Source organism: Lagopus muta, chromosome 1 (genome assembly GCF_023343835.1).
Source record: "Lagopus muta isolate bLagMut1 chromosome 1, bLagMut1 primary, whole genome shotgun sequence".
Classification (NCBI taxonomy): Eukaryota; Metazoa; Chordata; class Aves; order Galliformes; family Phasianidae; genus Lagopus; species Lagopus muta.
In genome coordinates, this window is record NC_064433.1 from 164,123,531 (window position 1) to 164,147,362 (window position 23,832).

A 23,832-nucleotide genomic window follows, 5' to 3' on the forward strand; every position below is an offset into this window, starting at 1 on the left:
TTAATCATAAGTTATTAAATTTGGACTTCAGATGTGTAAGCCTTATACAGAGATTGGTCAGCACTAGGAGAGAGAAGAAAGCTCGTCATTGACTGGAAAGCTCGTCATGGACTGGAGTTCAGGCCTTGCTACTTCTAGAGAAGATCAAGAACAACTTGCAATGCCTCACCAGTTTTGTTCAAATCATTGACAAAGATTAGTGAGTTACATAAAGTAAAATGAGTGATAAAATTACATTCTCAGACAATATTTATGCGTTACTTCCAACTTGCTGCTGCTGCTACTGATTTTTGAGGTGTCAACAACTGGACCAGAATTCCAGGCTTCACATCCTTGGGGTGTAAAATTTAATCGAAGGAACACATTTTTAAAAACAAACCCACAAAACCCAGTGATTAAAAGGCATATGTTGAAAAGGAAATCCTGGTGAAAGGAGTGTGGACAATATATTTTCATTACAAGAACATAGAAAGTTCAAAACAAAGCAAACTCAAGCATTTTTAAAAAGCTAAAAGAGTTCTCTAATGAAAAAATGAAATATTCTTGGATTCTAAGTAACCCTTGTTATCATTTGCCTTCATTTTCCTAGTGGATCTTCTAATAAAATATCTACCACAATGTGTATAGAGTTCAAAATTTGCTTTCAATATTGCTTTTATTCTAAGAGCTAGCTTTTCTGAACACAGCATGGCTTTTTTTTTCATCATATGGTAAGTTTATCATCTCTGTGGTTAGCTGTTATGAATTTGCCCAGGATGTTGGCAGTCTCATAAAATACCAAGGCTTATAAGTGTTTGCCTTGATATTAAAATGACCTTTTTAACAAAGTCACAGGATATGTCTCCTTTTATTAAAATACATTCTATTTTGACTATGGTTAATGTGACCTCTGAACATAACAATTCTGGCCCCAAGGAATAGATAGGGGAGATTTTAAAAAGACTTTAAACTGAAGATTCTTTTATTCACTTCTTGTCATAAACCATGCTTCAAAATGCATATCTGACACAAACACAGTAAAAACAAGCACTTGGATAAAAACAATGCAGGATAAACTGAGATTTATACCTACAGCTTTTCAACAGAATCCTCTCTTTATGAACCAAAAGCCTAAGTTCCTGAGCTGGAATACATACTGGGTGCCTGTATGAATCAAAGTATATTACTACAAGACCATTCCAAATGACCACTATATGAGGAGGCATCTGAGCCTTCAACAGAAATGCTTTTAATCAGAGAGATGTCTTATAAGGAATACATTTATTTTTCTTTCATTTTCAATAACTATCAGGTTCTTCCTTGAAACAGTGCACTTTTTATTTTAATTACACTGTAGGTGAACACTAGCATTAATAAAACCTCAAGCAACCATGGAACTAATTAACAGAAGAAAAGTAAAGAGGTATATTTGGTTAGCTTCCACTTAGTGACTTGAGCCACGCCTATTTTAATTAGTTAGACTTAAAATAAATCCTGAGGAAGAATTGTTTTCAAGTGCACAGGCAGCAAAACTATGAAAGTCTTTTAACACACATAGTATTTCCATGTTTAAAAGTCTTTTGGACGGAGGGCAAAGAGAAAGACTGTGATCTACACACCATCACATACTCTTTTAATAATATACAGTATTTTCTTTCTCAAAACTGTGCTCCTGAATAAGTAATCTCTGCAAGCTGTGTGATGGGAGTAATGTAGCTTGTAAAGATGAGCACTGAGATCCACTTAAAAGCTGACTTTGAAATAGTAATACGAGACTGTTTTTCCTAAACACGATTATAACCTGAATCTGCTTTTAACTCTCAAATATATCAGATGGCAACAATATAAGCAGGACAGTGTTTTAAGGAAAATGTAATGAGCTCACCATGTTGCTTTATCAGCCAATCTAAGATTACCTGCAGATTGTCTAAGATGATGCGGAGCGACTGAACCTGACGTCGTACTGCTCCAGAGAATCTTTCATAAGTAGATGCGTCGTACTCACTCATCTGAATCTCTTTCAATCTAGAGCAAAGAACAGGCAGCTCAGAACAGCTTCAGAAACAATCACATCATCCTTTAGCATATATAAATTAGAAACATGCTTACTTGGTAACATGTAAATTGAGACCACAGTGATCACAAACAAGAGGCAAATCAAAGAATTGGCAGCCGCTTTTGCGAATTGTTCAAAAGATCACCAGTGCCTACAAGGATTGCCTCACATCAGAACCTACTAAAATTACTCATCCCTTGGCTCTCTCCTAATCTGCTTTAAAGTTTGGGAAGTGAATCAGATGTTCTGTAAAACGTGATTGAATTTTATTGGCTTAGGTGTTGCTATATGTACACACACGAGTGCCTATCCATTACTTCACTGTCGGAGTATTTTAAGCGTATCGCGATCCACGCTCTAACGCAAAGGTTAAGTACAGACATACTCTCAAATCTGTTGTTGAAGATTTACAGCCAGTCACTGTGTCTCCAGTACCTATCTTGGTGCTTCATAAAATGAGGAAATCTTGAAACAAAGGAGCTTTAGATGAATGTCAGTAAAAATGTGCTCCCCTACAAAAAATGAGCCACGTCACTGAACTCTCTTCTGTCCAGACACACAACAAAGATCAACATCTGCACTATAAAAACTAATACAAGCACCTTCCATAACTTGTGTCTCCACTTAAAAGTTCTTTACTCTTCTCAACATCATATCTGAGCAGATAGTCTTAAGATGGTGAAACTCACAACTAGAACATAATTACAGGGGTCTAACAGTGAAGTATGAGCTGAGGGACAGATGAATATGCTGCATTTATGCACTGCTCAATATCTTCAGTAACTCAAATTCATGCAGTGAGGCTGCAATCTTATATCTGCCCATCCAACCATCCTGACTGGATTCAGCTAAAATATACGACCTACCCGGTATGGGTTGACAGTCAGACTAGATGATCTTAGTGACCTATTCCAACCCTTATTATTCTATGACTCCATGATTCTATCCACGAGCAGCTTATTTCAAACACAAGCACTTTATAACAGCATAATCTCACTCAGACTGAAAATAAGGATTTTAAAATGAATTATAAATTATTAGCAAAGTACATATAGGCTAGCAATACACTGCATCTATCCAAGAGTAGTTGCTAACTCCATTCTACTGAAATGGGGTAATTCAAAATGCTTTCCACTAGCAGTATCATCTAGTTGGGAAAGCAATCAATAGCATTCGGATTAAAATTCTTCCTTCCAGACAATAACATATAAACAAAACAGTAAAATTTGCAGATCCCTTCATTTTTTTCTTTACTCTAAGGACTCCAACCTTCCTATTCCTAACTTTTATCTCTTAGTTCCCACAGCTACCCAAGTGGTACAGAATAATAGTCCGTGTCAAATGTCGTTTCAGAACAGACTACATCTATTGCTGGTACATGGTAGTTTACTGGTTTTAGCAGGATATGAATTGTTATCTCATGTGCAGACACTCAGATTATACAGGACTCAGCTGCACTGCTCCCACAACATGCAGCACTATCTAGGAATTTCCCCCCATCATGAACTTTGTAGAGCATCACAGAGCATCAAAGCATGCCATGTTTGCTTACACATAAATAGACGTACACTATCTAAGAGCTATTTGTATTATGGAAAAACTGTCAGGGAATTTTGCAGAATGGAGACATAGAAAGACAGTTAAAAGTAGTCTTCCTTTGCACACCCCACAAAACACCAGTAAAGAAATACAGGCAAAACAAGCCATGTCTTCCCCCTGAGAGCAAACCCTGAACTGATTATTTTTAATTTAAATATCTGGATGTTGCTTGTGTAAATTAAGTAGCTATTGAAAAGTATTTTTCTTTTCTGAACCTTTTCCTGTGAAGTTCTGATATAATCAGTACACTTTCCTTGTCTTTATTAATCACGAATGCTCTAATGAATACATTAAATGCCTGAGGAAATCTAGTAATAAAAAAAAGATTAAAACAGAAACTTGATCTGAATGCAGTAGATAAATTTAAATACAGTGGTTCCCATACAGAGTGTGCTTTGTGCTAAACCATCTATATTTACACAGCAGTTGAAGCAAATGGCAGTCTCCTTTCCTGTTACTTTTAGCACCCAGATATGCCCCCTTGATTAGGAGTCACTGTTAACAGTGGCAAAATGTGAAGTGACAAAGCTGCTTCTAAATTTATTCGCTTCAATGTTTTAATCTCCCCAGTACTCTTCTTTCAGGCAGGCATTCACACTGCAGTATGGCTTGGGTTGAAACATAAAGCTCACTTGGTATGACTGTCAGTGCACTTAGCTATTTTTATGATGGGTGCTCCAGACCCCTCACCAGCTTTGCTGCCCTTCTTTGAACCCGCTCCAGGGCCTCAATGACTTTCTTGCAGTGAGGGGCCCAAAATTGGACGCAGTACTTGAGGTGTGGCCTTACCAGAGCTGAGTACAGGGCTGAACACAATCACTTCCCTGTTCCTGCTGGCAACAGCAGTTCCTGTTGCAAGTCAGGATGCCATTGGCCTTCTTGGCCACCTGGGCACACTGCTGGCTCATGTTCAGCCCATCATCAATCAACACCCCCAGGTCCATTTCCTCAACTTCCTCCTAAAATCTAACCTACTCACTTAGTAAGTGAAGTTAGTAAAGATAATTGTTGTTTTTTGTTTTTCCTTAACATTACCTCTGTTTAAAGGCTTTTTCACCCATCTCTCGAGCAGCTCTCTTAACTTCCTCAGGAACAGCATCCTTTTCAGCTTGAGATATTTGATAAACCTTATGGCCAGCATCCAGACGATATGGCCCACCCTTGCCACCTAGCCCAGCAGTGTCTCTCCCACCTAGAATGGTTGAAAAAGAAAAACGAATTATAGAATATGCATTCAGTAATAAATAAGAAAACATTTTCCTTATTGCTTCCATTTCCATATCTATAGATGATATTCAGAAAAATTTCCCAATTCTGAAAATAAATATTTATTGCTAACAACATTCAATAGCAAATAGTTATCATGGAACAGGAGAACCCCGATGGAATACTTGTGTCTATAGTACTCTGAGAACAGATTAGTAACAGTGACCACCATGTATAAAGGGGACTGTAAATTAAGTATAGAACATATACTCAAAGCTCTCAGTCCTTGAATAAAACTGAAATTGAATAAAACAATTTATTCAGACTTTGTCTTTTCCCAAGACTGCTGTTTTACATTGCTTCCAAACCACTTTATCAAGTGATCACTGTTGTGTACTTTAGAATTAGAAGACACTTTTGCCTATTGTATATGTCTACTATCTACGTCACCTAAAATTCTGCTGCTACAAAAGTCTAAGAGAATGGCAAGTGACTCAGGCCTAGCTTCTGTGGCTGCAAGGTGCTGGTTCCCTATGTGGGCAATGAAGAGTAAAAACTACAAAATGTCATTTAAGTGAAGATCTGCTATACAGAGTTTAAGGCAGGCACTAGGCACTGTATCTACATCTCATAGACAATAAAGGCACTGAGTAAAATAGCACTAGACAGAAAGAGTGGGTTTGTATATGTCTACTTTCATCTGGTACAGCATCTGGTACAGCAGTTTTTGCAAACATCCTTCCAAGATGCGTAAAAAAAGTAATGAATGAAAACCTGTTCCACCAGCCCAAGTATTTCCACCAACATGAGGCATGTTGTCTGGATCCACTTTCCCATGTTTGGGGGAACTGACGTCCAAACCACTGTCCCTCTGAATGGTTATCTGTAAAATAAAAATAGAGCTGAAAATCTTTCTTATACCAAGTAAAATCACTCTTACAACCCAATAACAATCTAGTAGATCTTACACTCTGCTGCTGAGCGGCACATTACACCCACATCAGATCTAAGAGTGCCATCATATTTAAACCGTGCAGCACGTTCAGATGTTAATCATGCTACAAAAATAAGCATTTATTGATGATAGCCAATAGAATTTAAAATTCCACTGTAGACAGGGCCATCCACAGTTTGAATGCCTCTTGTGGTACTGATATCTGGCTGTATATTCCCTTTACAAACTGCATGAACGCCCAACTACAGCTTCACATGCTCTACTGATGGGCAGACTGATTTTCTTTTCATGAGCAGTGACTAAATAAATAGCATGTTCCTCTCACATTGTACTCATGTAATCCTTGACTTCCAGTCTTGACGACAAAAGTCTATAGCGGTGAGTTTTCTACTGCAAATGCCCATCTAGTGACTGCATGTTCCCCACTGACTTACTGTAGAGCTGAAGACCCAACAGCTGTCAGATGTTTGGGACTGAATCACTTTAGGCTGAGGTTGGATTTAAATGGGTGAGTGAAGGTAAAAATGCTTCTCCCTGTTATGAACTCGCAGTCACGCAGTGAGTCAATGATTCATGTGTAAAATGCCCTTCAATTACTAATCTTCCACAACTTAATATCAATTTACTATTATATGAAACGCAATGATATATAAAAACAATGTCTTTAAATCTATACCCTATAAACTAGTCTTTTTTTCGTGAACCATGATACATTCATCTCTCTGATGAATTCCTCTGTCCCATTAATGACAATTTATTGACTTCTCAGAAGTTCACTGGCACTACAAAGATTTTCCCCAAAACTGTATAGTATTTAATGCTTGAACTCACTGTCTTGCAGACTTAACTTAGTACTGACATGAATTCCATACATGTTTTTGAACTGAAAACATGTGCTCTAACAACAGTGTCTTGGCAACTGTTCAAAATAGTATTTACTTCCTCTTTATGGTATTGATATTAATTCAAAGAGGTACAATACATCCTCTGTGAACCATGTCATTAGTGTAAAATCAAGATCTAATCTGTTAAATTGCATTAATTTAACATTTGTAAAGGAAGAAAGACACTTAACCACAACAATATGTTGCCCCTGGGGGCTTCTACTTTTTTGGTTTAAGAAATTTCTTTGGAAATTAACAGCTCTTTTTCCCATACAACAGGCAGATTTCAGAACTATCAGAAACACCAAGGAAAACAAAAGCCACTGAACGTAGTTTATACTAAAATCTGAAACCAAAACGATACTGTCAGCATCATGAATTAAAACAGAATATTCTGTAAAAAGAAAAAACAGGAGGACATTTTCATTCTTCTGGATTCTTTATATAAAAAGCGCACAAAGTTCAGCAAAAGGAAGCTCCAAACACAACGGGTGACCTAGATATAATATTATGTTTTTGTCAAGTTTTTCTACTGAAAAAAAAAATACTACTTTTGAAATACAACTATCATTTAAATTTTAGCAGTGAAAAGTTCTCTATACAGAAATGCTTTGCTGCTCACATAAATTTCTCACTTTCAAATTCATAGAATCATAGAATGGCCTGGATTGAAAAGGACCACAATGATCATCTGGTTTCAACCCCCTGCTATGTGAAGGGTCACCAACCACCAGACCAGGCTGCCCAGAGCCACATCCAGCCTGGCCTTCAATGCCTCCAGGGATGGGGCATCCACAGCCTCCTTGGGCAACCTGTTCCAGTGCTTCACCACCCTCTGTGTGAAAAACTTCCTCCTAACATCTAACCTAAATCTCTCCTGTCTCAGTTTAAAACCATTCCCCCTTGTCCTATCTCTATCCATCCTTGTAAATAGCCATTCCCCTCCTGTTCATACACTCCCTTCAAGTACTGGGAGGCCACAATGAGGTCTCCCTGGAGCCTTCTCTTCTCCAAACTAAACAAGTCCAGTTATCTCAATCTTTCTACATAGGAGAGGTGCTCCAGCCCTCTGGATTTGATGACCACTGGAGGTCCCTTCCAGCCCTTACAATTCTGTGATTCTGTGAAGTAGTAGTGCTATTGTGCTCTTCGTTGTAGTTTCCATGAAAATAAAAAGGAGACACTACTTTCAAAGTCACCCATGTAAAATATTCCACTTTTACATCAACTCTAACATATACACTGCTTTCACAATTACAGTATTTTCATTGTGAGCTCACAATTCATTTTCTTTTGACAGCTTACAAATAAACCCACCAGGTGATATGAGTAAAACGGATCAAACTACCACATTTAGCTTGAGCTGTTTTTGTATGAGTGAACTTAGCATTTTAGCACCTACTGAACTGAAATGAAAATGGAAAAAAAAGTCTTTAAATAGAAGCTTAACACCTCAAAGACAGTTTCAAGTAGCCCAACTGTGCATTTCTGTATCTCAGCAAGTGTTGGCTACCCTCCACTTGCTTGTGTCAAGAAAATAAACATAATACAAGAGGTAACAGCCAGCCTTCAGCAAGTCACATTTATGTTTCTGATGGAAATAAAATAATTCTACTGTCTGACTTCTTATGAGATATTTTCAGTGAACTATTCAGTACATTGAGACTGAATATGTCTTAATGTTCTAATTTCTCTATTATAAACATGCTTATAATAGCATTTGTCCAATGTGGTCAGTAAAATATATTTAGCAAAGTCAACTGAGAGGAGCATTTTAGTATGCCTATTTTTCAGTCATTCAAGTTGCAGAGTATTCATAACTTTGAAGACTGCCATCTTTTCACTCCTGCTTTTTAAATCCATACATCAGCTCATTATTGTTCAAGTCTGTTAAAACAAAACTGAAGTTTTAACTACCAGAAGTTATCTTTATTGAAGAGACAGGGAAACAGGGAATCTCACCTCCTCTTTTCACACTTGAAATCCTCTCTGAGAGTTTCATGCAGGAGATAGATAGAATTAAGAATTCTTGCTATCTTTGATGCCCATAGTTCCATTATAGAGCTGTACGTAGCATACTCCCTAAGAGGGAGGGGTAGACCATGTACTTAAACTTAATGACTAATGGGAATTAAAAAACTTAATAAACTAAGACTTAATAAACTGAACTTAATAACTAATGGGAATGGTTTCAAGCTACGGCAGGGGAGATTTAGGCTGGACATGAGGAAGTATTACTTTTCAGAAAGGGTGGTCAGGCACTGGAATGGACTGCCCAGGGAGGTGGTGGAATCACCGACCCTGGGGGTGTTCAAGGAAAGGCTGGATGTTGTGTTGAGGGACATGGTTTAGTGGGAGCTATTGGGAATAGGTGAACGGTTGGACTGGATCTTTTTTTTTTAGGTCTTTTCCAACCTTGGTGATTTTATGATTCTATGATTCTATGATTCTATGATTCTATGATTAAGAGAAAGGCAGAAAAAGAAATCATGGCTACCAGTAAGGAAATTTCATTTAGAGTTTGCAAGCAGAGGTCAAAGAAGGTTGAAAATCTTTCTAACTTTGAATAGAAAAATGATATATGAGGGGCAGCTTTCAGTTTTTCCCCTGATGCATCTGAGATGCGTCTCTGATGTGGATCTTTTTTGGCTGGAACCATTCCTGTCACTTTACCCTGCATACGACACGCTTCCGTTCAACACAGTAAGTTGGCTACAGAGTAAATGGTCTTTTAATACATCAGCTTACTTCAGCATTCTGATCTGGCTAACTTCATTAAAATTCCTGAAAGGCACAAGATGTGCCAGTGCTTCCCATTCTGGAGTGCCTGCCAGAAAAGCTCCTTTGCAGTGCTCTCAGCAACAAAAGCTTGTTTCAGCTTGAGGACTGGTGAAAAAACTCAGGCTTCTAATGGAGGAGGTCTGCCCCATGCTCAGGGAAACTGAACTTTCCCCTCTTAGTTTTAATGCAGCTGGTCCTGCCAGTAGTAACTTGTATCTAGTATTCTTATGCTTATATTACACAGTGCTTATTTTAGTAGTTTGATACATCTTAAAAGAAGTAGAAAACCAGGAAAAATACTCTAATTTCAGGCTAACATCCCACAGGTATAAAGGGATGTAATTTGTACTTAAGAATATAGACTACAGTTGCATCTTCAAACATTCTCAAATTAAGTTTTTCTTATCCCATTTTAAAACAGACCTGGCCATTCTATAGAATAACAGAGATAGATGGACTGATGATTTAATATACTTGCCCTAATGGACAAAACATTGTTACATCAAAAAGAAAATAGGGTTATAGCTGCAGTATTTACAGCTACAGATAAATTTACATGGGAAGATTTTTAAATAGAACAAGCTAGAGGATCCAAAGACTTGTTTTCACAAGCATTTAGGAGTAGTAATAATACTGCATTATTGGATGTCTCTTACTTTTTGGGGAAAAAAAAAAGTAGGAAAAAGAACATGCGCACTGAGGTGGAATACAATTCACATGATAGAGGTGGTTAGTTTAATGCAAGCTAAATTAGTATACAACAGATTATTATTTATATGATTAAACCAGGAAAGCAGACAGAGGCAGGCAGGATCTAGGCTGCCTAGATCTCATTATTTACTCTTTTCATAATGAAGGGAAGAACTCTGCTAAGATACAAACTAGATGATACCACTCCTCTCCTAATATACCTGGGACATAGAAGGAAAGAACTAATTTGTTATTTTGCCTTTCTTAACATACAGTGTTATTAAACAGGGCACGTATAGTCAATAAGGAATGTATGCCACTTTCCACAGAATGTTCTAAGTAAATGTTGAACAAAATACACTCCAGATCCTTACATGAACATAAATACACTACAAATACTATAAAGCAATTAAATCGTTAACGTTTTCTTAAATAGCTTTCTTCCTTCATTAGTACATTGGGCAAAGATGTCAGGAGGAAATGTCATGCAGGGGAAAAATCTGAACAAATCTTAAACTTTGGCCCTACATGTGATTTAAGAGACATTAACTTGCTCATCAAAATCTGGAAAGTTCTTCATCACAACCGCATACTATTATGAAAGTAGACTGACTTTGGCTGTAATGGAACACGACTAGTCTCTAGGTGAAAAAGGCACTAAATAATCCACCCCACAGCAGCACAAAGCATTAGAAAATATTTCCCACAGCATGCAGAATGTAATTTAGCAGATGCACAAAAGATTGGTTTTCCCTGAAATGAAACCATTGATTCATTTCAGCTCCCTTCCCAAGCCCCATCAGCCACCCTAAAACCTCAATGTTACCCTAGATTGCATTTAACAAGGCAAAAAACATAATAACATCCTTTCCCCAGTACCATATTTTATCTGTAGCACGAGTGTATGTATTGTTTTCTCAAAGAGTATACGAAAGCTTCAAATTGAAGACAAGAAGTCTTTTTTTCCACACAAAGGAATATTCAGTATTAGGTAAAAATATAATCATAGGATCATAGAATGGCCTGGGCTGAAAAGGATCTCAAAGATCATTTAGTTTCACCCCCCCTGCAGATAATATTGCATAATCATGTATGCAATACTCTGTCTTCAGCTTTGTCCTGAAGTGAAAAAAAAAACCAAACATTAATGACACTGCAGTATAAAATAATTTTATAGGTTTGTGTCGTTCATTCTGATTCATTCTGCTTTTCTGTCTTGTCTGCAGAACTTTTCAAGAATTCACAATGAACTAACGAGGCTTCACACTTGATCTGACGCCCATGAACACCACTATTTGAACTCAAATGGCAAAACCATTTAAAGCATCATAGCTTTAAAGCAATTTTAGATATGTAAAATAAAAGTGAAATCACAGATAGGTTAATTCATGTGGGGAAAGAAGAAGAGATTTGGACTGAAACACGCAAAAGAGCGAATTTAGCTTGCAATGAAAAGGAGTCTTTATACACCAACTCCAAAAATCCCACTGTACAAAATGTAGCCATTGCTGGTGTAGATCTTCATTTGAACTAACTGCTGTCACTCTAACAATCAGCCCAGAAGTTTTGCAGCAGTAAATGCATTAGAACCTATTGTCCATAACTACAGATTCTGTGGCTTAAAAGCTGGATAAACGAAATGGAGCAATGACAGAATGTCATATATTGTCTTCCATCTAGCAGATCCTCCACTATGTTAAAACCCTACGGAAATTCCATTGTTATTTTGTGTTAATGAAAATTTCCATGTCAATTATTTTCAGCTAGGAGATGTCAGGTCACCCCCTACCACATGTGATCAGAGCAGATACTGTCTGGCTTGGTTATTTATTGTTACTATTCCATACCTCCTAACATCAATAAACTGAATTGAGTATCTTCTGGAGTACCCCAGCCAATCCACAGATTGAAAGAAAGAAGAGGTATGTGGACATACTATGACAATAAGAAGTATTTTGGACAGAAAACTGCAGGACATCGCACAGTTAAAACCAAGTTGAAAAAAAAACAAAACACCTACAAATGAAAGCAGAAAAGCTGTATTTTCTACACATCTAGGACCTTGTCAAATCTGTTCTTATGAATCACAGATGAAAGTTATTACAGATCAACTATGCTTTGGGTTCTATAGGAAAACCCCCTACGTTCCGCATTACCATAACAGATCACATGATCATAGGATCATAAAATGGCCTGGGTTGGAAAGGACCACAATGATCATGTAGTTTCAACCCCCTGCTGTGTGCAGGGTCACCAACCAGCAGACCAGGCTGCCCAGAACCACATCCAGCCTGGCCTTCAATGCCTCCAGGGATGGGGCATCCACAACCTCCTTGGGCAACCTGTTCCAGTGCATCACCACCCTCTGTGTGAAAAGCTTCCTCCTAATATCTAACCTAAACCTCCTCTGTCTCAGTTTAAAACCATTCCCCCTTGTCCTATCTCTATCAACCTATGTAAACAGTCGTTCCCCCTCCTGTTTATACGCTTTCTTCAGATGACTTACATTATTTCTGCATTTGTTCTTTCATTAATTAGAGAACAAGTTTCATAGGAGCAGAACCACCAGTGCACATTCCCTTGTTCAGCTGGCAGCATTTCACTTGTGTTAGCAGTTCTAGCATGTAAGTCAGCAACGTGCACTGCTGCAGAGTCTGAGGTTTGAAGGCTGCCGTGCCGAGGTATTCCATTTTCTCCCATGAGGACTGTGGTCTTTCAGAGGAGGTTCAGGGGAAGAAAGAAGAACTTTATGCTGGGTCGACCTTCTCTAACAGAAAGTTAAGGTTATTTCCACTCCCACTCTTTGTCTGTTCACTCTAATTAGGCTGGAAGAGCTGTAGGAAATGGAACGTATTTTGAAAGTGTTTGCATAGTGCTTCTGACAAGCGCCGCATTTCAGCTGATGACATTTATATGAGAAAAAGTAGCTGACAGAGAACTGATGATCTTTATCCGAGTTGCTTTACCCAGCAGAAAATTTTGGTAATGTGAACTTCTCAAGCTCTACAGGTTCCTGACTGTCTAGTCTTGTGTTACCCCACGCTCAGAGCCTTGTTCCCACTTTGCTAGAATGAATCACGCTATCCAGGAATGTCACAGAACTAAACCCACACTGTGCCCCACGCTTGGCAGAGAAGCCCAAAACACCATCCCACTGAGAGCTGATAGAGAGCAATGAACAATTGGGGTCAGAGTGTGTGGGGCTTACGGATCTCAGCACTGGAAGTGCTACCAAACCTTGCAATCCAGACACTGACGAGGCAACACTGTTCCCTGCAATATTTCAAGTTTCCCAAGGTCTTGTATAGGATTGCAGAATGCTCTCATATGGTTATTCCAAACTTATGAAATCATGCCACTGCAAACGATTTTCATAATTCATGGCTTTTGTACCAAAAGGCCGTAAGAGATGACCAAAATCACTGTTATTAGCTCATTGAGGCCCTCATGTGGTCAGAACAGTCACCTGGTCCGCAGTGGGAAAATAAGAACTGCAGGTGTGGTGGAGGGAAAGGACGAGCCATGCTTGCTGAAGGTCATGCTCTAATTACAGATCAGGAACTGCAGCTTTGCCCATTTTACTTGCCCACTTTGCAGTTGGACTTGATGATCTTTAAGGTCTTTTCCAACCTGATCAATTCTATGCTTCGATGATTCAGTCTTAACATCAGGAAAAAGCTGGATTTTTGTTAAAACATTCTGAAGTACGATGGAAAAGAGATAGAAACACTTCAAAAAATGCCAGTATAAATCAAAGTCGATCCTGAGCAGTAAATACAAACAAGTTTGTAACACTGAAATGCCAGAATCAATTATACTTAAGAGAAATACTGAACCTCAAAAATAAGTATCCTAAACTTTCCTGTACAAACTGAAGCCTCAGAAAACCAAAAGGAAAAAAAAAAGAAATGATTTGGATAACAGCAAAAATATTAACTTGTTAGAAGGTGAATAACACATCACACAGTTGCACAAATAGTTGAGTGGAGTACAAATAAAATAATGAGGCTGTTTGAGAAAGCCATGAGGATATTCACTGCCCAAACATGGCAGAGAATCAAACTACTACAGATCTTCTGGGATCAGCTCAAAGCAGAGAAATAGGCATAAAGGAAATCTCCTCCCATTTCTAAGTATCTATTTCCTTGAGTCGTTAAGTGATAGTTTGCATAATGAGGATGGGATTTGGATCCAGACTGCAGACAGCTCAAGGCAGGGATGTCCCAGGTAAGCCAGGTGTCTGCATTTAGCATTACAGTTGGTTGTGTATGAATATCCATACAGCTAGACATGTGTAGGTGCCTCCTTCAGGGTGAGCTCTTCGGGCTCTCTTGGTTATAATGAGAGCTCCTGTGCTTAGCTCATAAACAGACACCGAAATGCCTGCAGGTCTGAAACTGGATCCTGTTTCATCTCCTTTCTGTTACTTCTCAGTATTCCCAAGCACACCCAGAACAAATCCACTTGAGCTGTTTGTGTATAAATAAGTACATGCAAACGCTGTTTAAAGCAATGAATTGGAACTGCTTTCACCAGTAAAAAGTATATTTGGTGCTTCTTTCCATCTAATGAAGCACATTATGAATGAAACACATTCAAGAAACACAGCAGGGTAAAGGGCATAGTGGACCACATGCATCCTTCTCTGGAACACTTCCTTCTCTGGAATTCTTTATCTGCTGATATATCACTAAGGCTTGCAGAAGGCTGCATTACATTTAGGCATCGTGAACATACATTCAGGTGAAAAATCATGAGAAAGAAAAACAGATGATTTGTAAATCTAAGATCTGAGATTTTAAGGAGAAAGCCCTACAATTTAGTGGAACTTGAATCAACCTTGGCAAGACACTTGGGATCATTTTGTTATTCATTTCCACAACAGTATGAGTGATTTCCAAAAAAATCTATGGAAGGCACCTCTATCATTTATGAAAACTCAAAACCAATTATGCAACCTTTCTTTTGTTCTGTAGTATCACTATGAAGGAATGAAAGAATCAAATCTACCAGTCCTTCAAAAAATGATGTGATGCTAACTCAGGACAACAAGCACCATTACACTTCATCCATTTCCCCTGGCCCTTGCTCTGACCATGCAAGGGAGAAGTCAAACTGCAAGGAATGTTAATAAGCACTATGTGAGCTGTCTTCAGTGACACAGGCTGTCTAGAAGTTTTGAGCTGCCTTGCTCAAAACAGCCTTGCTGTTTTTCTTATGTTATTCCTTTGGACTGACCCACCTACAAAGTGGTACATGATTTTTCAAACTAAGCGATGCACATCAGGCTTGAATGTAAAGCAGAAGAAACTTCTGGTAGCTATCAATGCCAAGAACTTGATTTTTAAACCACTGATACTAACATGTTTGGTGGCCATTATTCACTTTTGTCATTAGGTTCTCTCTTCAGTCCTACAGTATGTGATCTTGATTCACATTTGATAGCCAATGAAGCTGTGATTGTGCTTCGAGGTTGTATATTGTATATTGTAATGCATATTGTATCATGCATTACAAACTAACTTTTCTATATTTTTTGAACATTTTTATGCACTCAAATGGTTTGGGTTTGTCCTGAGACTTTTGAAAATAATGACATTCTTAGTACTTACACAGCACAAAACATTCTGGGCAACAATTTACAGTGAAAGAGAATTAAGTGGAATGAATACAGAAAGAAATGGTCTTGCTAGTAGTCACATATAAGTGAATAAAGATTTAGTTGTAGAGATTTCAGGTCCCTAAGGAGCACAGTGCTTTTCAATATCTCAAAATGATGCATTCTTCAATTACCTTTATGTAAGCACTGTACTCTACCTAGAGAAACACAACAGTAAACCAAGCTTACTAAAAAAACACAAACAAGGTATATCAGGACTTCGTCAACGTTTTCCGTATTTAAAAAAAGTGAAAAAGCTCAACAATTAATGGATTTCAAGTTGAGTTTGTAACTTCAGAGAACCCAGTTTTATTTAGAATTCTATGCTAGGCACTCCAATTTAATCATTTCTGAATACTGCACTCGTGTTCTTAGTTTAAAACTTCAAAAAATGAAGACAATTTCTGGCCTGACCATACAAGTGAAAATTAATATACACATAAGCCCTGTTTTCAGAAACTATTTTTGTTGCCTCAAGACTTCAGCAGCTTGAACTCTGCTGAGAGTATCAACAATACAAAACAAATGTTGATTGCCATGACATTAAATCATAGGAGTCTAATTACTGAATATCCCTGGAACAGTTGTTTGTTTTCCTCTGTTTTCATTGCTTATGTACATACAGACTGTTTCTGAGATCTAATGCGTTTCTGAAAGCCAAAAAGCAACCCTAGAAGATGGACAGTATCAACAGTTCAAACTGAAATCTGATTGAGGATTTCTTTCCATTCCTTTGAATCTCTACCTATATTGAAAGTACCGTAATTCCTTCTTTTTTTTCAAAGGCTGGGAAAGCTTTGCAGATGTTCTGAGTGATTCTCCAGAACCGTGGCTCCCAATCGTCAAGATAGAGAACATGAGTTGGTGAAGGGACAGCATTGTGAAGGTGTGGACGTTGGGCTATTAAGCTTTGCAAAGCCTGTACTAGCTTTGTGGGATGCATCAATAACAGGGAATAGTAAATTGGCAGGGGGGATGAATTCTAGCAATAAGTGGAACACTGACAATTTTCTTAAGCGAGCTTCTGCTACAAGATCGGGAATGATGGATTTTGTTAAGGAACTGAAGATGCCTCTTTAGACTTAGAGATACTTAATATGTATCTGAGCATGAAACGTTATACAGGAGAATGTGACTGATAAATAAGCAGATCAACATGTGGCTGAAAGATAATTTTGTAAACATGAGCATGGGGTAACATTAAGTTGCAGTCTTCTTAGCAAAGCAGTTATCTCTTGAACCGGAAACATTTGAGTTCTTGCTAAGCTCATCTGATGGAAGGAATCTACATGAGTGTATTTTCAAGCTAATAGCATCCATTCATTTCCAGAAATGAAAGCTTTAATGAAGTACTGTATTTATGTCTATATCCATTGAAAAAATGGAGTTAAGTGGGAAAGGGGAAGGCCTTCATCCCAAATAACAGAGTATAGAGTTCTCACAACATCTTTGTATGTACTATCTTACCTGAGATGTACATAAAATATTTCTCTTGATTATTACTCTGTAATGTCTTGGTAAAGAAAGCTCCTTAGGTCTCATGATCTTTCCACTCAAAGCAAACCATGTGCAGCTGAGAAACAGAAGTTAGTGATAAACATGCTGGTTCAAAGAGCAGATGAGGCTTTGTTTCAGCCCTCAAATCCAAATCAAACAGCATGCCATTTTGAATTCTGACAAACCACCAGCTTGAGCTGAATATTCTGTGTTGACAGAGGAAGGAAAACAGGTATGCTAAGAAGAGCTATCCCTGTAGTGTGCCTACAATATAGATACGTAGATTGTCAGGAGAGAGGAATTCTGGTACAGATCTGGAAAACTGCTTTATGACTGCAGGAAAACCTCTGAACCTTTTTGTAAAGTGGCTAGTTGACATCACTAGTTAATGACTCAAAATTCTCTGATGATGCTTAACTTTCCAAGACAGTATTCTCTAATATTCAGTCGACTACGATGGACACTACAATAATGCTGTTAAATAAGATTACAACAGTTACTAAAATAGATTTTAAAAAAGAAGGAAAAAAAAAACTTTAAAGCAATTAAAATAACTGCTCCTGCTGGCTCCTTCCATTCCCTCCAGACAACTTTATCAGTAGGTTAAATAAGGCTGATGTCAGTTGATGATATCTGACCATAAGATGGCGATAGTGCTACTACATAGGCAACAAAAACAGCACTGGTACAGCAACATGAAACCACACAAATGTGCTACTGGGTAACAGTTTTCCTCTCTCATGACTTCTACAAAAGGCATTTTCTACAATCCAATGACAAGAAAATGTCAGTTCTTGCATGAGTTTATAGAATTGTCCTGTGGAAAGGGAACTTGGATGGGAAAGGAAAGAATAGGAGAGCTGCTTTCTGCCTAATCAATCTCATTCACGCTTGGAATATCTGGGCTCTTTGTAAACAATAATATAGAGAGATCTAATTTGGAGGTGATTCATTCTGTTTTCCCATTTTAACATACTGTGAAAGTGATTACAGAAACTCACAAAGAAGAAATAGTTGCAGCTGTAGGATCTCCCTAGTCAAAAGTCCTTCCTAAAGCACACTTTAGCTCCCAAAGTAAGAATGATACTAACAAAAATTAAAGATGCAACTGAAAAGTTCTAAATTTTCCATTTGTGTTGCCCTGCTGTCCCTACAAACTATTCAATACATTAAGGGGGGTTGGAGCTTGATGATCCTTGAGATCCACACCAAGCCATTCTATGATTCTATGATTCCATATGCTTCCCTTAAACACTGATTTCACTATTTCACATTTTGAAAGCTGCAGTTAAAAATCAGCATGAGATACAGAATTAATTTACATGCTAATGTACTGAAATTTGGCAACAACCATAACCCTAACACTGAAAGACAAAGGGAAATGTCAGTAACCATAATAATTACAGGAGTCACAAATCAGCTTGGTAATTAAGCTATTGTGTGTGATTATTTTTCAGGTAAGACATCTACTCAATTTTTCCTGCAGGCATATTTCCACTTCTTAACGTTTTTCAATACATCTCTTCCCTGACCCTTCTCCCACCTGAAAAAAAAAAGTCATTTCCATCAGTTTACTAAATGTTTTTCACTTCAGATTGGGAATTCCTACCTGCACGGGCCGACCATCCTCCTGTCCAATCATGTTCCTCCATTCCTGCAGAGAACGCTGCAGGCTTTCCAGCCCAGTCTCCCAGAGCCTCACACCACCTCCCATGTCCACACTAACCAAGCCTACTTTGCCCAGTGGTGCCAAGATGGCATCAGCATCTGAGATCATGGAGAGCCAAGATGTATACGGAGAGAGAGAACGTGGCCTGAAAAACAAGAGTGGGTGGGATTGATCTCAAAGTTGCAATCAAAAAGAAGACGAATAATTCTGTAGCTAAGGTGGCAATTAAATGAAATCACACTCTCATTCCATGAGAGACCATAATTAAGCCCCCCAGATTTACTATTTTATCTGGAAGATTTCAGCTACTGAAACTTGCTATGACCAAACATCTATTCATGACAGCCCAGTCCACTGCTTTATCCTAATTACCTGAAGATCAGTCTTTACAAAAAATACCATAAAGAATATGAAAAAATTAAAAATGTGCTGTCAAAAAACACAAAACTATGAAAGGAATATGAGAAAACATAATCTGAGCACTGAGGAAAGTTCCTCCAATCAACTTTAAATAAGATCCCCAGTATATGAGCAGGAGGTGACTCATTTAAACACTCATTTAAAGATGGCACAGCTTTACGTGTACAGAATCTCAGTACTGTTATAAACAAGCACTCAATTTGCAGATGAAAATTTACTGCTGAAATGGGGATCTAACAACTGTGTAATACAAAGGAAAATTTAGTTAAAATAGGAAAGACTCTTTGCACTTTCTTAGTGCTATTAATAACTTGTACAATGATTTGCAACTTACATTAACTAATACTACAGTTTATAATTTAGAAGAGCAAAGAAGCTGTGACACGTATACCTCTAAGACTGAAATTGGCATGTACTAATTCAACTGAAGAAGATTTGTGTTAGCATTTGACCAAGCTAACTATGCCAGAAGGAGGAAAAGTGTCATACAGAGTATCATTTACTTTCACTTTCCACACCAAAAGAAATATTTGCTTGTCTGGAACTAATAACACACATTAAATTCTGTTTGCTCTTCCTGTGAGGCAGAGGCTGCTCTAATCAATAAAACAACTTACCTAGGAATAGCAATGTATTTGATTTTCTTCGAGTTCAGATCTGTTACTTCCAAATACCCAGCAGCTTGTGGAGGAGCAACATCTGGAAACAAACAAATTTTATTTTCCTGCTGCATGATTAACTGGTTATTGCATTTGCATTTAGGAGATTAAATTGAAACATTTCGTCATACAATACTTGTCATAAAATGATGAACCTTTACATTCAACTCAGGACTATAACTTGCAAACACTGACATGTTTTACTACTATGATTGTGAGCAAATAGATAGGCACAATTATACAAGAACAATGTGCTTTCACAGTAAATGTCAAAATTACACATAAATATAGCTTTACTCACAAAAGCAGTGATCAGGCATTACTGCAATCCCTAACTTACTGTATTTATCTGTTACTGAAGACAGCATCAATTGTGCAACTGATTCAAAAAGCATACTGAAGAATGTTTCAAAATACTCTACTTCCAGTTCTCACTGGAAAATTTTCCAGTTACATCAAAGTAAATGTTGTTGCTTTTTAATTGCCAATTTAATTGAACAACATTTCTTGAAAGTCTCCTTGAAATGGAGAGACTGACATTACTTGCAGAAGTGTTGGTGCATGCATACAGCACAAAGAAAGACCAGCAGGACTAGTAATATAAGGGGACTCAACATTCAAGTAAGTAGAGAATAACCCACAGGTGCACAAAGTGCATACCCATAGCACAAGAACAGGACAAGGGGGAATGGTTTTAAACTGAGACAGGGGAGGTTTAGGTTAGATATTAGAAGGAAGTTTTTCACACAGAGGGTGGTGACACACTGGAACAGGTTGCCCAAGGAGGCTGTGGATGCCCCATCCCTGCAGGCATTGAAGGCCAGGCTGGATGTGGCTCTGGGCAGCCTGGTCTGGTGGCTGGTGACCCTGCACATAGCAGGGGGTTGAAACTAGATGAGCATTGTGGTCCTTTTCAACCCATGATTCTCTCCCCTCATCCCAAACGTCAGTATCTACATATCTACAGGATGCACATTTACAGTATATTATTGGCTGTATTTGTTGTCATTCTTTAAGAATGTAAATATAAAACAACTAGAAGTGACAAAAAAATCTGGTAAAATACACGTTTGTAGGCCACAGAGCATTTTCTGTTCTGCCTAGATCGTGCTAATGCTTAAAAATGTGCTCTCTCTTTGGATACTAATGGAGAGTAAGACACCCTTGAAAAATTCCAGTAGAAGATCTGAAACATGTAGACAGATGTAGAAGTACTGAATTGAAAGAGGTAGAATTGTAATTAAAGAGTGGTTGATATATTTGAAAGAAAAATCAATCAGATTAAATTACAAAAAGAAAAGGGACTGCAAAATAGGAGGCTGAAGAAAAGGCAACCAAATGTTTAAGTGTAATACAGAAATGACTGTCTGGGCCTTAGAACTGCAGTCAACGATCTTGCAATGAACATACAAAGCCAATAGATGCTATGCTGCTGTCAGAGCAGGAAAAGAAAACGCAGGTTTTATATTAATATGAACATCAGATCTAAAATATATAGTTTGTCCTTCTTCAGTTGAAGTCTGAGGGGAAAAATAGTCATGCCCAGCTCAAGACAGTGAACAGAAGAAGATGTAGACACACAAGTCCTGGGTAAGAGGACCTGGCAAAGAGGTTAGAACAGGTGGGTGAGAAGGACAAATTTAAGGAATCAATTTGATTTTATTTTTCTTCTTTTTTTTCTTTTTTTTTTTCTTTTGTCCAAGAAGAGAAGGCCACAGGAAATAAAACACATTTACCATAATATCTTAAAAATTCTTATCAAGAGGGAAGCATAATTCTGATCGAGTGGAGGCAACACAATGTTTTTATGTTAATTTACAACAAAACAGGATGGATACTAGGAAAACCTTTTATTGTACAAGGAAAGTGAAGCATTGCAACAGACTAGCCAGGAAAGCCTTAGAATCACTTCAAGTTTCTTAAGATGAATGTTTGAAAAACAACAGTCAAGAAGAGTCTAAACATGTGACATCCTGTCCCTACACAAACAGGTGGGCCAGATGACGTGTTGGGGTTATTCCTGTAACCGTGTGTTGCGTTGCATGTCATTCCAGTCACACTGATAGAGATATGCACTTAGAAACAGATTGTTATTTTATATTCATATATGGAAAGTGCCGAGAATCCAAGTAAATATTTACCCTCAAGCAGCCCTCATTTCTATAGCCTTGTTTTCAGAATAAACATTAATTCTTATTTGTGGGTTTCTGCCATGAACTCTTGTCTGAGTTTACATTTTGTGGCCATACATCTATCTGGCAGTCTTTGAGGAAATTAATTCTTGTTATAGTTACTTTTCAAACATAACTATTACTCTAGTTTACTGTTTTGATAAAACAAAGGAAATGATTTCTTTCCTTGTTGTTCCTAGAAGAGTTTTGGTAATACATATTGGAGCACACCAGACTTTGGCTGAGTACTTTGAATTATTAATAGAAATGGAAAGCTGTGTGCCAGAACTGACTGGTTGTCCAAGAAGATGAGAAAGAAAGCTTGATAGATAAGCAAACAGAAGCAAGAATACAAAGCAAGCCATTAGAGGAAACAGTGCAAAAACTTCAAGGGAGTGTCATGCCACTCAATTCTGTGTGATAGGATTCCTTTGTTTCACTATATAGTCATCCATGACAGGAGAATCACCAAATGCCCAAAGGCTGTCCATAAATTGTGCAGAACAGCCAAGAATAAGCAACATGGAATACCCAGAGGTCCCAAACTCTATATTAGCAACTATTGGCAGCCATTAAGTTTACACTCAATTAAATATTATATCAGTCAGTGAGAGCCAAACTCCAGAAGAGAAGTGTAGCCCAACAGAGGGTTCTGCAAATGCTGGACAACAAATTTGCACACTAAGGAGTCAGACCTAACAATCTCAACTGCCAAATGAGTACATGTATGTGTGTCTCTTTTCTCTGTAACCCGTTTTTCAGTGGACAGATTTTGGATACATGCCTTAACAGTGACAGTACTAGGTCTTTCAATTAGAGTCCTGACTCTAAGTTAGATAATTGAAAAGTCTAACAAGTAGTGGCAAGAGTACACAGCATTTTCTTCAAGATTCAAACAAGTTCCAATCCAGAGGCTTCTTGAGCTGGATGTGGTGCCTTTGGATGGTGTTTTTATGTCTACGTATTTACTAACATCCCATGAGTTTATTCGCTTTTCCCTTGGATCCACGTTTCACCATTTACAGCATCCTTTGGCAAATAGTTTTACAGGTTGTTTCTCCGCTCTGGGAAGAACCACCTCTTCTGGTTTGCCTTGATGAAGTTCCTATTACCATTGCTGGCTGCCCCTAACTCTGGTACCAGGCATAAAATCACTGCATTTTCCACATCTCCATGCCATCATGCCATTCACACTCTTTAGATCTCCACCAAATTTCCCTTTATTGCTCTTGTCTCCCGGTTTAGCAGATCTGGCTGAAGCAATATTGCTCATTTTTGTTGGCCTCTTCTGCACTTTCTTTAGGATGTATAGATTTACACAACAGCACAAAGATTCATTTTCCCTTTGGTAATTCTATTTTTCCCCTGGTAATTCTTAGAATTCGATGTGCTTGCTGAGATTTGAACTATTTTAATGAGACCATGTCTCGTAATTCCAAAATCATGCTCTTGAGATGCAACGATCAGCTCATCACCACTTCAGATGTAACGATTAGCCCATCATTTTAGATATAGAATTTAGACTTCTCTTCCTCATCCATGTACATCATATTAAAACTAGATGTCATCTGCCATTTTTACAACATTGTCAGTATTGTACTAGTACA

The 23,832-nt window shown here is 37.9% G+C and overlaps 1 protein-coding gene across 1 annotated transcript in view; it reads right to left on the reverse strand.

The window, feature by feature from the left end:
• The window catches only part of VWA8 (von Willebrand factor A domain containing 8), a 182,792-nt gene that overhangs the window by 22,282 nt on the left and 136,678 nt on the right, over positions 1-23,832 (reverse strand). Inside the window, exons 36-40 of the mRNA XM_048932672.1 lie at positions 20,013-20,094; positions 18,916-19,120; positions 5,615-5,723; positions 4,670-4,826; positions 1,896-2,004 (exon numbers count right to left, since the gene is read on the reverse strand). Of these exons, the coding sequence (XP_048788629.1) occupies positions 1,896-2,004; positions 4,670-4,826; positions 5,615-5,723; positions 18,916-19,120; positions 20,013-20,094 (662 nt within the window). The remainder of the gene's footprint in view (positions 1-1,895; positions 2,005-4,669; positions 4,827-5,614; positions 5,724-18,915; positions 19,121-20,012; positions 20,095-23,832) is intronic.